This window comes from Cyprinus carpio, chromosome B2 (genome assembly GCF_018340385.1).
Source record: "Cyprinus carpio isolate SPL01 chromosome B2, ASM1834038v1, whole genome shotgun sequence".
NCBI classification, from domain to species: domain Eukaryota; kingdom Metazoa; phylum Chordata; class Actinopteri; order Cypriniformes; family Cyprinidae; genus Cyprinus; species Cyprinus carpio.
The window spans coordinates 18012200-18028408 of record NC_056598.1 but is presented as its reverse complement, the minus strand read 5'-3'; the positions used below and the strand labels follow the sequence as shown (position 1 = coordinate 18028408).

At 35.8% G+C, this 16209-nt stretch overlaps 2 protein-coding genes across 2 annotated transcripts; one reads left to right on the top strand and one right to left on the bottom strand.

The window, feature by feature from the left end:
• Positions 1-292: 292 nt before the first annotated feature.
• Positions 293-2339, bottom strand: LOC109093680 (E3 ubiquitin-protein ligase RNF182-like). The gene has a single exon (XM_042719310.1). The coding sequence runs from the start codon at positions 1994-1996 to the stop codon at positions 1250-1252; it is 747 nt and encodes a 248-aa protein (XP_042575244.1). The 5' UTR covers positions 1997-2339; the 3' UTR covers positions 293-1249.
• Positions 2340-4640: 2301 nt separating this feature from the next.
• On the top strand, positions 4641-16209 carry LOC109093690 (reticulophagy regulator 1-like). Its single transcript, XM_019107383.2, has 9 exons — positions 4641-4959; positions 5725-5831; positions 5944-5974; positions 11274-11400; positions 11906-11990; positions 12314-12436; positions 12758-12828; positions 12987-13110; positions 14195-16209. The coding sequence occupies exons 1-9, from the start codon at positions 4718-4720 to the stop codon at positions 14650-14652; spliced, it is 1368 nt and encodes a 455-aa protein (XP_018962928.1). The 5' UTR covers positions 4641-4717; the 3' UTR covers positions 14653-16209.

Sequence of the window (16209 nt, the reverse complement as noted above, 5' to 3'; positions counted from 1 at the left end):
TGTGAGAATATATGCACACTTACATATTATATGTTTCATTTATTTATTTCATCATTTTCATATATAATATGGGACAGTACAGTTAGGGTGCAGATTAGGGTCCCCTTACACTCGGGGTCTTTTCAATGACCTCCTGTGAGAAAATGTTCTGTTTTCTACGCCTAAAACTTAGTATATAAATGAACATGCAACATAAATGATGAGTAAAAGTATTTTACTGGTGTTTTTTACAGTCAGAAAGATTTGTGATTTAACATGAAAGTTATTTAACAAATTAAAGACTTGGCCAGTGTCAGTGCATTTAATCTTGTTTAAGTAGCATCAAAAGTTTTATGAAACACAATATATACAATTTCTTTATATAAAAATGTAAATAGTGGCGTTTTCTGTACAAAACTTGTTTGTTTACACAAAAAAGTATAAAAACATATGCAGATTAGGTTCTTAAACATGTTCAGACATGTTCATTCTTCACATGCATTTGTGTTCCAAGAAAAACATGGAAAAGTCGAACTAATAAACATGATTAAAATATTAAAATATGTGTCCTACCCATGATTCAGTATGAGATGTTGTAGTTAAGGGCCTTATATTGCAATAATCTGTAACACTTTACAGTGAGGTTAACATTAGTTAACCGCATTCGTTATTAATCTTTGTTATGCAATTTTAGTTAATTAATATTACTTCATTTATCTTATGAAATTCCACATTTACACAATAAATCAAAAGTGTGTCTGTTAATATTATTTAATGCACATGAACATGAGCTAACAGTTGTATTTGTATCAACTAACATTAACAAGGATTAATAAACACTGTGTGTAACATATATATTGCTCATTGTTAATTGATATTAGTTGATCCATTAACCAATTATGGACCTTATTGTAAAAGTTATTGTATGTTAATCATTCAGACAGAGAAAAAGTACATCAGCAAGCCTAGAGAGGACATGATTATTGATCTGTCCATTTCAGCCACTCCAGGAAAAGGCACATTCCACAATCAGACGGTTATAAAAAAAGATTATTTTGTTGAGGTGGATACTATTTTTAGGCATTATAACATGACATTGATTTGTATGATACCCTACTAAATTAAATCTGTGCAATTTTATTGTTTGTTTTTCAGTTAAGTGTACACTGTTTATCCAATAAACTGGAAAATTCATGAGTTTCCACAAACTGGCAGGACCATCCAATCATCGTATATCCACACATAACAGTTACACTTTTTGCTTTGGTCATTATGGTAGTACACAGTCCCAAAACTCACGGCACAGGCATTGGCAAAGGCCGTACACCATAACGATGAGAAGACTGACAGGTACCAGACTGACCATTAACACCCCCATCGTGGTATTCTGCATGATTAGCAGATAGACCCCTAGAGGCAGCGAGCTGAAGTACAGCAGCCCCAGCAGCCAGACCAGGACGCGTGCTGAAGTCTGGCACAGCAGGGCCGCACAGTTCCACACTGTCCATCTCTGAGTAACCGAGGCCATGGAGTCCTGGCTGGAAGAGCGGTAATCCCTACCCCGAACTGGAATAACAGACTCCTGCCGAGGCTCCATAATGGTGATCACCACGTAATTGGAACGAATCGAGGTGGGAGAAGCTGAGGCAGAGTGTCCCACCAGAGAGTTGAGGCGTCTGGGACTGAGGAGAATCTCGCCTTGGTTGCCATTAAGGTTCTGATGCTTCTGTGTCTGGATGGACAGCAGTGCCAGCACCAAGTTATCCTCATCTGGTAGACTGTCCACATCTTCTCCAGGAAGGTCTGTGATGTAGCGGCAGAATGGACAGACCACTGCGTTTGGAGAGGATTCACCTAAATCAAGGATTTTTGCAAGGCACTTGGCACAAAGACAATGGCAGCACTCAAGGACCTTGGGCCGTCGACTTGACAGGCTGTAAGCACAGTAGCAGATCTTGCATTCCAGTTCCTCTGTGGTGAAGCCACCCACCACATCCTCCGGGAACTGTCCCATCATGTCTCCTTCTACTCAACGCTTTCTCATCGGCTGGTTGTAGTCAAAGCTGTGTGGGAACATGGTTGCGAGGCAGCTGTTGGGCCACTCCTGGTGTCTGGATGGTGTCCTGTGCAGAATGGAGCATCGCCTGTACTGTGCCACGGTGGCTCTGGACGGGTTTGTGCTGAGGAACATTTCATGCACTGTGTGGAAGGGTGGGGAGAGGCCACCACAGAAAAGATAACTGTTAACACAGCAGTAGAGAACAAACACTGCGGCAACAAAGCAGACCCTGTAAAACCAGGGCTGGAATTTTCTAGCCAGGGCTTTTGTTTCCACTGAATTTCAGTCCAATTAGTGGCTCCACACTTCTTTCTGGTACACAGTGCTGCTTTTGCTTGCTTGATGCAAGATTATTCTAAACAGAAATAGACATTTGTCTGAAATCATGTTAAGTTCAGAATTATACAATAATATAAAATATATAACATTTATTTAAAACTTGTTTCAAACTGTAATTTTGAATACCAGCCAGTTCACTGTGTAACTTCAAAAATTAGGTCAATGCTGTTCACTGAGCCTGTCTCTCAAAGGCAGGTATGACTGAGATTTTACCATGTAAAATGAGAATTGGTATTTATTTCCAACCATAATGGATTTTATATATCATGCTCAGATTATTTTAAGGCAAGACACTATAGGCACTTTTTTTTCTTTTGGGGCTATTTGGCTTTTCATAATGTGATGTTTCAGACCAGAGGAAAGAAAACATTCAAAATACACTTTTAAGGATTTTTTAGTGCACTTTATCTGTTTGCATCTGTAGATTTTAATTTCAGCGCATATCTTTAAAGGCTGTTTTCTCAAAATTATTATTTTTTTTTTATATGCACTGAACCAGAAATCTCCATTTCATTTGCACATAAATGCACTAGACTTTACAATTTTATTTCAATCTATATTCGGAAGGATTGTTCCTTCCTGAAAGCTGTTTAGAGTGATAAAAAGAGATATCCAGAATTCCCTCTGTAAAAACCTTTGACTGCAATATGTCAGCAAAATGAAACAAAAAATTTGAAACTGACTTTATCCAATATTCAGGTTTCTGTTTTAGAAAATTATGCAAACTAGTGCATATTTAATTAAATAATGTCACATGTCACATTTACATAAACATTAAAATGTTTTCCGTTCTTAATGTAATCAATCAACTGGGAAAGTATAATAATATACAAGACTTTGTATATGTTTGCATGTCTCAGCAAGCTCTTTATTCTTTTTCAAATGGAAAAAAAGTATTGCTTTGGAGTTTCACAACACTGCCATTCAAAAGCAGGAGAAATGAGGGCAATTGTTACACTTGATATTAACTTAATGATAAAATAATATAATTAAATACAGTATAAATGCTTTAATACTTATTAATGTAGACTTTTGCCTTAATATGGTTGCAAATTGTCTGAAATTATATGTGTTAAAAATCCTTTTTACTATATATTGATCAGCTGACAAGTCAAGAACAGTCATCATCTGTTTAATTTCTGTAGTGCAGTAATGTTTATAACATGTTCATAACAAGACCCTTCAATCAAACATTTTGATAGTGTTACAACTGGCTCTGATCTTACAGCCAAGATGAAAAATGTCAGTCATGTTTTATTTTAACCAATGATCTAGGGATTAGTTACATGTGACCCAGGACCAAACAAACAAACAAACAAACAAACAAACAAAAAAAAAAACAGTCATAAGGGTCAGTTTTTTTAAATTGAGTTTTATACATCACCTGAAAGCTGAACAAGCTTTCCATTGATGTATGGTTTATTAGGATGGGACAATATATACAACTGTTTGAAATCTAAGAGTACAAAAAAAATCCAAATATTGAGAAATCGCCTTTAAAGTTGTCCAAACAAAGTTCTTAGCAATGCAGACTATTACTAATCAAAAATTAAGTTTTGATATATTTATGGTAGGAAATTTACAAAATATGGATGGTCTTTACTTAACATCCAATGATTATTGGCATAAAATAAAAATCGATAATTTTGACCCATACAATGTATTTGTGGCTATTGCTACAAATATACCAGTTCTACTTATGACTGGTTTTGTGGTCCAGGGTCACATAGGCTACATATGTCACAACTTCACGACATTAAACAGCAGAAGAACGTAGACCAACGAGATGTTAAAAATAATAATACTTCAATAATATTTTATATAGAGATTTTATACTTTTATATTATTTTATTTATTTATTTTTATTTCCACTGCAAGTGGCTGTTTACAAGCACTTTACAGTTATGTACACTGCGCCCTAGTGGATAAAGAGCGGATAAAATTCATTCGTATTTTGTCTTCAAAAGAAATAAAATATCAGATTATCCACATATGACTATAAAAGAAGAATGTAGGCTATAGAATAAATATTTTTCAAAGCATCAGAATGATGTCTAATGATGAACTAAAATGAGAAGTAAAAGATGAATAGAAGAAAGAACCGCGTCCTTTTCTTGCAATATGAATGAATTAAAAAAACGTTGATTTGTCTGTAATCTTAAACAATAAACTGAAGAGGTAGCCTAAATCACCCAGAACAGGTGGAAAGTCGTAAAGCTGACTCAACGATGACGTAAGAGTTCCCAACAGCAACCCGGGGCTGCCTCTGAGTGACGTCAGCGACTAAACAACAACAAAATAAACAGCAGCTGGCGGCGCGCGTGAGGAGCGGGGCTTGCTATGGCTAATCAGGGTGGATGCGACAGCCTGGATGCTTCAGAGGTGGAGCCGGTGGGAAAGACTTCCTCCAGATCACTCAGCTCAGGTGGAGGAGGAGAGATGGCGGAGAAAGAGGAAGAGCAGCCTTCGAGAGCCCGACACCCTGCAGACACTTATCCTCTGTGCCGTATATCAAAGCTGATCAACTGGAAAAGACCATTATGGACTTCCGCTTTCTTCGCAACTACAAATATAGCGTTTTGGTGAGACACATGACGCAGCATATTTTTATTACATGCATTATGTATGAATGCAGATATCACATTTTCTTTAAGACATAGTGATGTTGGAGTTTAAATAAAATATTGCATTAATGGGTCAGTCTTTATCGCTTTCCAATGCTCTACTTTTCTCTGCCTAATTAAATCAGCTGGCCTAACTGTTTTTGTAGTCTGGCCCCTAAGGCATTTTCCTTTGACCATTTTCTCTGTAGGCTATCTGTGGTTCCATTGGACTTCACTACAGTTGTATTGCTATTCGTACTGTGGTGGACCTTTTGTGCTAGTAACACTTTCTTTTGCATAGCATGATACATTTTTGAAGACAAACTTTTACATTTCATATGCATTTCCCTGCATGCACAAAAGTTGTCAATGTATTTATGGCATTTGTTCGTTTTAAATAAATCTTGTTGTGGCATGTGGATAAATATTGTATTTGGGTTAACATGGCTTTATTTGGAATGCGATTAGGAATTAGTTTCACCCTCAAAGCACATGATTTTTCATAACTTTTAATTAGAATAAATAGAAATAATATTAACCACACTTGAGCATGTAGTTTTATTGTTTTTAAAGGTATGATAACAGATCTTTGATCATTTTACAGCTTTTATCTTAAAAAACAAAAACAAGCACTATACATATGAAAGTGATAGAGAGATACATGTCTGTTTACTGTAACTGTGCACCTGATTAAAGATGGGAAACCTGATTGTTTTTTTTTGTTGTTTTTTTCTTTCAATGCAGGTTTGTGTCCCTTAGTCCCTGTCGGGTGTTCAGCCTCATCTCCATGTGTGTGGCTCTATTAGTGATGATACAGTTGATGAAAGATGTGGCTCTTTCCAGATCCAGAGGTGTGGGTTTCTTTCATACCCTAACATGTGTGACTGTAAGAATAGAAACAAATTTTGATATGGTGCCCACCATCAGTGTAGATCCCATAGATGTTTATTTTCCTACTTACAGGAGCCGCTCTATGGAGGAGTATGACAAGCAGGTAAATTTAGAGCATGCACACCTATTCAAATGGAGTGTCTTATGCTCACCAAGGCTACGTTTATTTGTTCAAAAATCCAGTAAAATTTTAAAATATTATTTAAAGTAAAAAAACTTTGTTCTATTTTAATATATTTTAAACTGTAATTTATTTCTGTGATGGCAATGCTGATTTTTTTTGCAGCCATTACTCCAGTCTTCAGTATCACATGACCCTTCAGAAATGATTCTAATATCCTGATTTAGTGCTCAAAAACATTTCTTATTATTTTTGTTGAAAACAGCTATTTTGTATCTTTGTGGAAACCAAGAGACACTTATATATATATTTTTTTTTTTTCATTTAAAAAAAGAGCAGCTTTTATGTTCACTAATAATTCATTTTACATTCATATGAGTTTGAAACAACATGACAGAATTTTAATTTAAAGCAAATCTACCTGCAACAAATATACAAATAGGTATACCTTTTGGTAGCTGCTCTGAAAATGTACTTGACTCAAAAATGTGAGGAGGGCACACATCTGAATGTATTTATAAAGGTGTTTTTTCCATTCATCAGCTACAGTCCAGCCTGTAGCCACTAGAGGGCGTCCTATACCTCTTATTGGCATTATTGATGCCATACAGCAATCCATAAAGTTTGTCATGTGAGTTTAGAAATGTCAGTGAAATCCAGTGCTTCTGTGAAGGAGCTGTTGTGAGAGCAAGGCTAATTAAGAAATCTAACAAAGAACTCCGTGTCCATGTGAACCAAGATTATATAATCAATATTTACATCAAATCTTTGCATATGAGAACATTCAAAAGTTGGCCTAAGTTTATTAAAGTATTGGATTAGTGGGATTAGCGTCGTGCTGTACTCTGACCGAAGTTTCCCTGTCATTGTTTACATGCTTATGGTAAAAACAAAAGCAATGGCACCATTGTGCTCCAGTGGGTTAGATGCCAGTGTAGTAATCTTCAGTGTGTGTTTATGTGAGACGGGCCTCATTAAAAACTTGGGTACTTGTTGGCTGCTGTTGATGTGAGTCCTGTTCCAACAGTTGTCTTCACCCGGATCTCCACTCTGACCCCTTTGCCCCCTGTCCTCACATAGCTTTCTGTTGTGCCCTACTTTTTGTGTTTTGCTTGTTTAATAGAAGCTACTTTATATTTAAGTGTGATGATGGAAGTTTCACATTAAGAACGTCTGTTATTTTTTTTTGTGTTTTTATGAAACTTCCAACAGAAGTTATATGGTAATACTAATTTAGTTACTATTTCTTTGCTACAAATGTTTACACAATATATTTGCAATACAGATGTACTAATATGTTTAATCTGTAGTGATGTTTATCTGTACATTGTGACATATGCACTGGAGTGGGTTGTTTTTTTTATTGTGGAAGCATCTTGTGTTGTGAAACTTGAGTTTATGTTTCAGACTGGGTGGCATGGCGAGTAGAATGACACAGCCATTTGTAAGCTCAAGAGTGCATTCTTATTGGGAGGATTTTGGAGGGTCCCAACTGAGAAGCCAATCACATCACAGGATACTAACTAACAAAGGGTGTGTCTGGACACTCAGTGGTCCATTGGAGGAAGGCTGAGTGCGGCTTAGATGACTGGTATTATTTGTTTTAGCTGACCAGCTGACCAGTCATGGTCCTTTCATCACAGTCATATGACCAAATCATAATAACAGATAGAATGATATAAATAAAGAGGTGATATAAATAATAAAGACAACTGGTATCTGTATATACAGGGGAGACTAGGCAAGTTTTCACACTCTTTACTCCCATTCTCTGGGAATATAATTTTTCGAAAGTCAGTTTCTGTATATATACTTTGAAGTCTTGCATAGAAAAAATGTTGGTGAAAGTCATTAACTAGTTACAAAGGGTTAAGTTTATTTATGTTGTCACATGCTAGATGTTTAAGCAAACCATACTGGGGTAAGCAAAATATAAACAATAAAACAATTATGAAAAGATAAAACAGCAAAAATGTAAAATACCCAAAAATAGCAAACTATTGACCAATTTTTTGACAATTAAAAAAATTATGAAAATTATTTCATACCATTTGTGAAAATTAAATATTTAATTAAGTAGTATAATTTTATACAATTTAAAACACAGGTAAATAATAATAATAATAATAATATATATATATTTTTTTTAAAAAGTGCCAATCTGCCCCAAATGGATATTTCTGAAATAAAAATAAAATAAAATAAATTGTACAATTTTATAAAATAAAACAAAAATGTCACAAATTGGCATTTTTAATATATACATATTTTAAATGCATGTTAATAATAATAATAATAATACAACAATAAAAACGTGACAACCTGCCCCAAATGGACATTTGCAAAAAAATACCCTTGTCCTGAGAACATTACTAAATTCTGCTTTCATGATATAGCTGACTCTTGTCTGAATGTTTGCTAGTGCAGTTTTATTTTTCAGTTGTTTGGTGTTATTTATATTGTATAATATTTACTTCTATATGTTGTGCTAAAGAGGTTCTATATTTAAAATATAATTAACGTATAAATAAATGTAACATTTCTTTAAATATAATGAGATTTTAAAACATTCACAATGAAACAGTAATTTATTATAAATCAGTGAGATTAATAATAACAGAAAGAGGAGCCGGTGGAAAATGATTTTGATGTTATGATACCTATGTACCAGCATGGAGAAAAATCTGCGTAATTAAATACTCTTCTGAGAGGGTCTCATTCTGTGAAGAGGGGTATTAAGGGGGTATTATGTGGAGTGTTTGTACGTGTGTGTGTGTGTTCATGCCCCAGCTCTGTCTCTCTGATGCCTGCTTGTGGAATGCTATGTGACTCTGGTATTTTTAGACCTGACCGGTTGAAATAGTGAAGCTCAGGCCATGGTCAACATAAACACTAGCTAGTGTGGCTTCATGCGACGCTTCATTTGTGACTCTGTCTGAACTCTGGAACTTATCACTGACACACTCACCTCCTGACTTACCTAAACCGCCTTTCATGTTGAAACCTAGAGATTTTGAGATGACTGCTGAAGACCGTGGATCAGCACTGAGGTAAATAAAAATAAAAAATAAAAGAATAAAAATACACTATTGAAGAACTTGGTACAAAGACAGATTGGTACAAAGACAGACTTACGTACTAGGAATCAGTGTTATGTGAATTATACCTGACCAAGTGGCTAGTTTTGTTTATATGACTTGGATATTAATTTTGTGTCTTACTTCCTTTTTTTTTATTTTTTATTTTTGGAAAAACATGTTATTTGAATCAAGTAATTAATCTTACTTGCATCGAAGTACTTGTCATGTTTCATATAAGAGCTTGTTCTGAATTATTACAAATGTCAGCATCCGGGGCTGTCTCCACAGTGACCCTTGTTTTGGAACATTTGCTAGGAGGAAGTTCATGTCGATTGTCACAAGTACTTTATAGGTATTGATACGTGCATGTACACCACACAGCCATGGAACCTGTCAGTCATGTTTGACGAAGTGTACTCGAACAGGCCCACAGACAAGCTAAAAACATAGTTAAAGTACTGCAATTGCCAATGCCAAAGGTCCTTTTACCTTTATTTTACAAATGAAGAGACACAATTGATTTTCAGTGGCATTCCCCAGCTGTTTGTTTTGAGCTATTTTAGTGCTCTGTCACTGGGTCTGTTTGAGTGACAGATAAGTAGCTTTCTTTGTTATTTTAGCGATTAAGTCAGCTAAAGTTAGTCGAGTGGTTTGGTTCTCAGAATCCAGAGTCACCTGTTGTTGACATTTGCAGAAACATTAGAAGCTTTTCTACACATGTTCTTTGATTTTAAAAGATTTTGGACTTTCTTGAGGCAGCTAACTTTATTTGGTTTTCACATGATAACATTAAGCAGTAGCAAGCATGTCATGCGGTATGATTTCAAATAGCGTTAACTATTAAACAACACGTAGTGTTAGTCAACACGGAGATTTCCCAAAAGATGTAACAAAAGATCTCATCTGATGAAATCTCTTAACACTTGTGTTGTGAGCATTACACCTCACTGATCTCCAGTCGTCAGCTCTGGTCTGGGTTGGGCAAGCCTGCCCTCACTTTCTCTGGCACTTTCGCTTAGATGGTGAAATGCTAATGTGAGCTCTGTTGCCTCATAGTCACATGCCCCCCATGCGCTCTGTTTAATAGGAAACCTCCGGGGAAACATTTCTCTGTAATGTTGGAGGTGGTGTATGACCTTTTGGAGGAAACGGATCTGTAGGAGAGTTCCTAATTGCATGGGTTACGTGTAGCATGTTTTTGGGGTCAGTCTGTTTGTTTGAAGGACTTTGTGTTTGAAAAGTTCTTGACATATAGGTGGCATTGTTCGGTTTGTTTTGGAGATGGGAAATATAGGGCGACAGCTGTGAGGGGATGGGAGTAGGGCGCATTACCACAGATAAAGGGCATTAACAAGCCGCCTGTTAATAGATGCCAAGAAATTCCCCCGTTCTGAAAGTCATACTAATTCATTCAAAGCCAAATATTTGAACGAAGAAATATTTACTTGACCTTTTACCTGATGTTGTTATTATTAGTTGCCTAATATTTATTTTTAAAGCTAACTTAAATCATACTTTCCATGAAAGTGAACTTTCCACATAACATCAAATGTGATTTAAACTCATCAAAGAGTCCCAGTGTGCTCAAGGAATAGTGATTCATGTAATTATAAATATGTTTGTCGATGTACGCTGTCGGTTAAGGACCTAAATAGATTGATATGTAATCATATTTTAAAACAATCTTGAGTCAAATAAATGAAGCCAAATTTTTCAATGTGCAGTAATTTCCTCATTTATAAACCAGGCATTCTCAGGGTGCCTCCTTTTCAGTTATCTCATGAACCCATTTTAGATATTATAAGAATCCTCTTGACTGTGAAGTATTTCACAAATGCAGTGTCTGCTCTGATAGTGCTAGAATCTGCCTTCAAAGGCAAACACACTGTCTATAACTAATGTTATAGACACTGAAATCTTTTTATTAAAACGGACTAAGGTCTACATTTTTATTTAATTCTTTCCATCCTCCATAACATGAATTTACATGTCCTGTATAGTGTATAGGCATGTTGTGTCATATTACAGAGGTTGAGACTACAAATATATAGCAGCATATGTGTTCAACTGATATGCAGTGATAAATAAAGAAGTTTACATTAATTGAATAAATGAACTAATATGTGCTTTTGCAGAAAGGGTCGTCTTTACTTCTGGTTCAACTTTAATGATGATTTATTTTACTGGTCTTTTAATTGTAGCTGGGAGGTCATTGATTCTGCTCAGGAGGGCAAGTCTGGATCAGGATCTCCATTCACAGACTTCTGGACGAGCCTCAAGCTCTTCATTGAGGAGACTTCCTCTTTTAAGCAGCAGAATCCAGGCAAGGTATGGACAGATTTAGTTTTTGCATAATGTACCCTTTTTTTTCAATACAATGTAGATTTTAGGGATTCTTAGGGAAACCATATATAGTGGGTATTATATCAAGTCTTAATTCCTTCTACATTTTGCCTTCTCTAGATAATTGTTTATGGTCTGACAGTGGCCTTTATATTAATTTATATCATCACTGATGGTGTTTCCAGGTGCATCAAATAGTGATGCATGTTAAAAGCATATTTGTAATATTTTTATTTTTTGTTTTATTAGAACTATAGTTTGTATTAGAATATAATATATATACTATATACAGTATAATTAACTCTTCAAATCTAAAATATTTTATCTAAGCTGCATGTATAATAATTAGAAAATAATTAACAAAATGATATTTAAAATAGATTTAGAGTATAGTATATCACATCGCAGTTTATTAACTCTTCAAAAGTATTTTATGTCAACTATCCTTTTGCAGTGAACTTAGATATTTTAAATGTCTGTCTCGTTGCAGTTCTGTCTGCTGGTGTGCAGTATGTGTTCTTTTCTGGCAATACTTGGACGTTACATTCCAGGGGTTGTTATTTCATACATCTTAGGTAAGTGCCAAATTATGTCCTACACAAAAAAGATGGTAATTAATAGTTTTTGCCATGTCTTTTCATTTAAGTCTTTGTACAAATGTTTGCAACCATGCTACTCTTGGCTAAGGTGAGCATAGCCTTTCCTGGATTTACCTCCAGCACACTCGAGAACATCCAACAGTCTGTTTGTCATGTGATAGTGGATTCCTAGTAATGTAACCATGACGATATTCCCACTCAGTCTCTGGTTTCTCTTTCTTCCAAGCAGTCAGCAGGCTCATAAACACACTGGTAAGAGTGACGCACACATTAATAGTTTCTACATCTGTTCACTGCAGTGCTGGGCATTTTTCTCTGGCCCTTGGTGTCGTCACATGAGTTTGGGATGTGGTTGGAACCAGTTCTGCAGAAACTGGACTTTGGCATGGGCGAGTTTCTTCAGAAAATAAAGGAGAATCATGGTACATCTCAAATACACACATAGAAAATTACTGAATTTAACATGCATTCCAGTGTAGCTTGACCCCCGAAATAAATTTTGGAGTGCACTGCACATTTAGCACTATGAAAGGGTGATCTGATTGAATTCAATGGAGTTTGGCATTAGCATGTTGCTAAGCTAACAAGGCAAACCACTAATAAGCATATTATAAAACATAGTACACGTGCATTTTTTAATTTTTCAATTGCACTAAAATATTTTTATCGATTCTGTTTGGTTTTGAATGTAATATTTAAAGTCATGGCTGACTTGCATTTTCCATAATTCTTTCCTGCTTAAGAGAAAAGGATACTTCAGTCACAAGCCAAGAGAGAGAGCATTGAAGCAGATCTGTCTGCACTTTTCCCCAAGGTCAGTGAGCTGCCACACAACTGGCCAGATACTGTTACTCACATGCTTATCATGTGCCGCTGAAGACCGTGAGGGCTTTAGGATATGACAATAATATCATATACATAATATGTCCGTTTCCTGTCTGTGTGTGAACTGATATTGAGTATCTAATACAGATGGACTCCACCGTGTGCAAAGAGCTGTCTGTATCCGACACAGAGGTCTCTGAAATAACATGGACAGACAATGGCACCTTTAACCTTTCAGAGGGACACACACCTCAGACAGAAAACTCTGAAGGTAAAGCTCTCTTACTTTTTCCAGAAATATCTGTATGTGGGTGATTTTCCAGGTCTAAATATAGTGTAAATATAACAAATGATACAGATAGACCATTACATAACAAAAAAACCCCTGCAAACGCCCAGAAGCTGATATGTGTGTGTGTGTGTGTGTAATCACTATTTCACTATTAACTATTTGCTTATTAGCATACATTTTACTAGCATATTGGCTGTTTATTAGTACTTGTTTATTAGGCACATATTAATGCCTTATTCTGCATGACCATATTCTACATCTCTTAAATCTACCCAATACCTAAAATTAACAGCTACCTTACTAAATATTAATAAGCTGCAAATTAGGAGTTTATTGAGGGGAAAGCCCTTAGTTAATAGTGAATATGTGTTCCCTAATCTAAAATGTTACCTAATATTTATCATTCCACAAGAAATATTAAGCAGCACAACTGTTTTCTACTGATAACAATAAGAAATGTTAAATGTTGCTTGAGCAGCGAATCAGCATATTAGAATGAATTTTTCTGAAGGATCATGTGACACTGGACTCGATGCTGAAAATTCAGCTTTACCATCACAGGAATAAACTGCATTTTAAAATACAAAAATACATAACAATGCATTATTCAAAAAGTGATTTCAAATTGTAACAATAGTTCACAATATTAATATTTTTACTATATTTTTTAAAATGAACTGTATCATTAAAAAAATCATACTGACCCCAAACTTTTGGACTGTGGTATTAACTGTATACTATATGTTACATACTATAAATATATACTAGTACACTGGAATCAGTTAGTCATCAACATGTTGTGATTATAAAAAAGGAGATTTAAGAGTTGAATGAATGTCAGGTTTCTATACTGGAAAGCAGTTTTTTATGTATTAGAGATGTTCTTCGTGTAATATAGCATTACGATTAAAAATGAACGTAATGTCTAAAACCTTGATAACTTATATAGTTTTGAGGCATTCAGTAATATATATTATATTAAATTGTATTCCAGTTGAATGTGTATATATCTTATTGCTTTTTTTTAAATGGGGGCATTTTCTATATTATTTATTTGATACAGACTCAGACCGGCGAAGTGACGAGGAAGTCTTCACCGGTGGACTACCAGAATTTCCCTCCTTGGACAATGGCTTGGGAACAAATGGAGATGACGACGAAGACCTGAGCATTGGGATGCCCACCCCTTCAGCCCATCCCAGCAGGGTCGGGTCCACACAGTCAGAGGAGGAAACCGTGGCCCAGGCCCTGGAGGTTGTGCAGAGGCTGGCTGGAGATGTAATCACAGCAGCAGTAACCGCGGCCATGCAGGAACGTCTGGAGGCGGCTGTAGCGCCTGCGCTGGTCCAGGCCCTGGCTGAGGAATCGGACAGCGAGGCGGAGGACTTTGAGTTGTTGGACCAATCAGAGCTGGAACAGCTGGAAGGCGAGTTGGGGCTGGAGCGCTCGAGCCGTGCAGAAACGTCTAAACCTAGCAAACCCTCTTCAGGCTTTCTGTCCAAACTACTGGGAAACCAATGATTTTATTCAGAGGGGCTCCGATTCCCTCTGTGATGGGATGTGGGTGGGAGGATAAATTTTGGGTTTACAGGGAAAGGTCCAGAGTAATGAAGGTATTCCATTGTTTTACTTTGCTGGTGTGATACAGTTGTTTTGCTATAAAAACAAAGTCGTCTGTGGAAGGAGGCTATTTGTGTATTTCACGGGGAAGGGGATTGTGGCTGGTTTTGGCGTAGCTCCATCTCAGTGGGTCATCGGAGGAAATTGTTTTCACAATGTTTCCTGTCAACCTCCAACCCGCCAATGACCAGAGGGTTATGGACCAGAGTAAAGTCATTAGTTTAGCTGTTAAAGGGCTGGTAGATGCAGGATACTCCATATTTTGCTGCCAAATATTTTTTCTCTTTTCAACTTCCCATAATTAGTCATAAAATAAAGCTTCATGGCCAAAGAGTAAGGGCCTCCCACTAACTGACAATCAGGATAGCACTTATAAGCAAACAGAAACGCCTTGTAGAGAAGTACACATGTGACAAATATGTATTTTTATTTGAAATATTTTGTTTTCTAATTTTTTTTGTTTGTATTTTTCATGAAAGATTTCTGAAAAGCTGGTGGTCTTAGAGTAATCCTTTGCATGGGTAGTCATTTTTTTTACTTTTTTCAGTCTGCACCTTCTTTTAGAGTAAACCAACTAGGCACTAGAGCACATAGGCACCAAAGTTGAACATATTATGTTTTAGATTCATATTCAGATTCATCAAATAGTGCTTAAAGGGATGGTTCAACCAAAAATGAATATTCTGTCATTAATGGTGTTTAATGTTGTTTTAGACTCCATTGACTTTCATTTTGTAAACAAAAACAGTTACACAGAATATTATCTTTTGTGTTCCACAGAACACAAGGTTTGGAAAAATATGAAAGTGTGTAAATGATGATCATTTTTGGGTGAACTCTTTCTCTTTAATGTACACAAAGACCTTCATTTTTTTTTTTTTTCAGGCAAAAGGAACAAAATGTAAAATGTATTTAATCCCCAAGAACAATGTAGACAGAAGACAATTGTACTTTTAGTCAGTTTTATAAATCAAAATGTCTCTTTGGGGATCATCATGCTTTCTGTGAGAAAGAGAGTAGTCTTTTATCAACTGACCCATTATTCATAATTGCCTTTTCATCAATGTAAGTACAGACGCACATATAACCGAGACTGTTTCTGCTCACAGTGTGGTGCTTGGTGTGTATCTAAATTTAGTGTTTCTAACAAACTTCTGATGTATGATGAATTTTGTTTTGAGATGTATTAAACGCTTTCTATAACACATTGGCTGAATAGGAATTTCTGCTAGTCACTATAACGACTGATATCCAAAAATGATTCTAATTAGTGTCAGAATTTCTTTTTAATTTAAATGTATTATTTATTCCTATATATCTCTGTTATTAGATTGCTGCCATGCACATATGATTGCATTATATGCCTGTGCAAGTTTGTCTGTCAGAGCAGAAGAGAATTAGCAAAATATAGTTGTATAAACAATCTCCAGAATGTAATTAAAACCGTACAATTCAAAA

Excerpts from the sequence above, each read along its gene's own strand:
- LOC109093680 (XM_042719310.1), bottom strand. The coding sequence starts at position 1,996 with ATGATGGGACAGTTCCCGGAGGATGTGGTGGGTGGCTTCACCACAGAG.
- LOC109093690 (XM_019107383.2), top strand. The coding sequence starts at position 4,718 with ATGGCTAATCAGGGTGGATGCGACAGCCTGGATGCTTCAGAGGTGGAG. Across the intron at positions 11,991-12,313 it reads TGTTATTTCATACATCTTAG|TGCTGGGCATTTTTCTCTGG; the intron begins GTAAGTGCCAAA and ends TGTTCACTGCAG. Across the intron at positions 12,437-12,757 it reads GAAAATAAAGGAGAATCATG|AGAAAAGGATACTTCAGTCA; the intron begins GTACATCTCAAA and ends TTCCTGCTTAAG.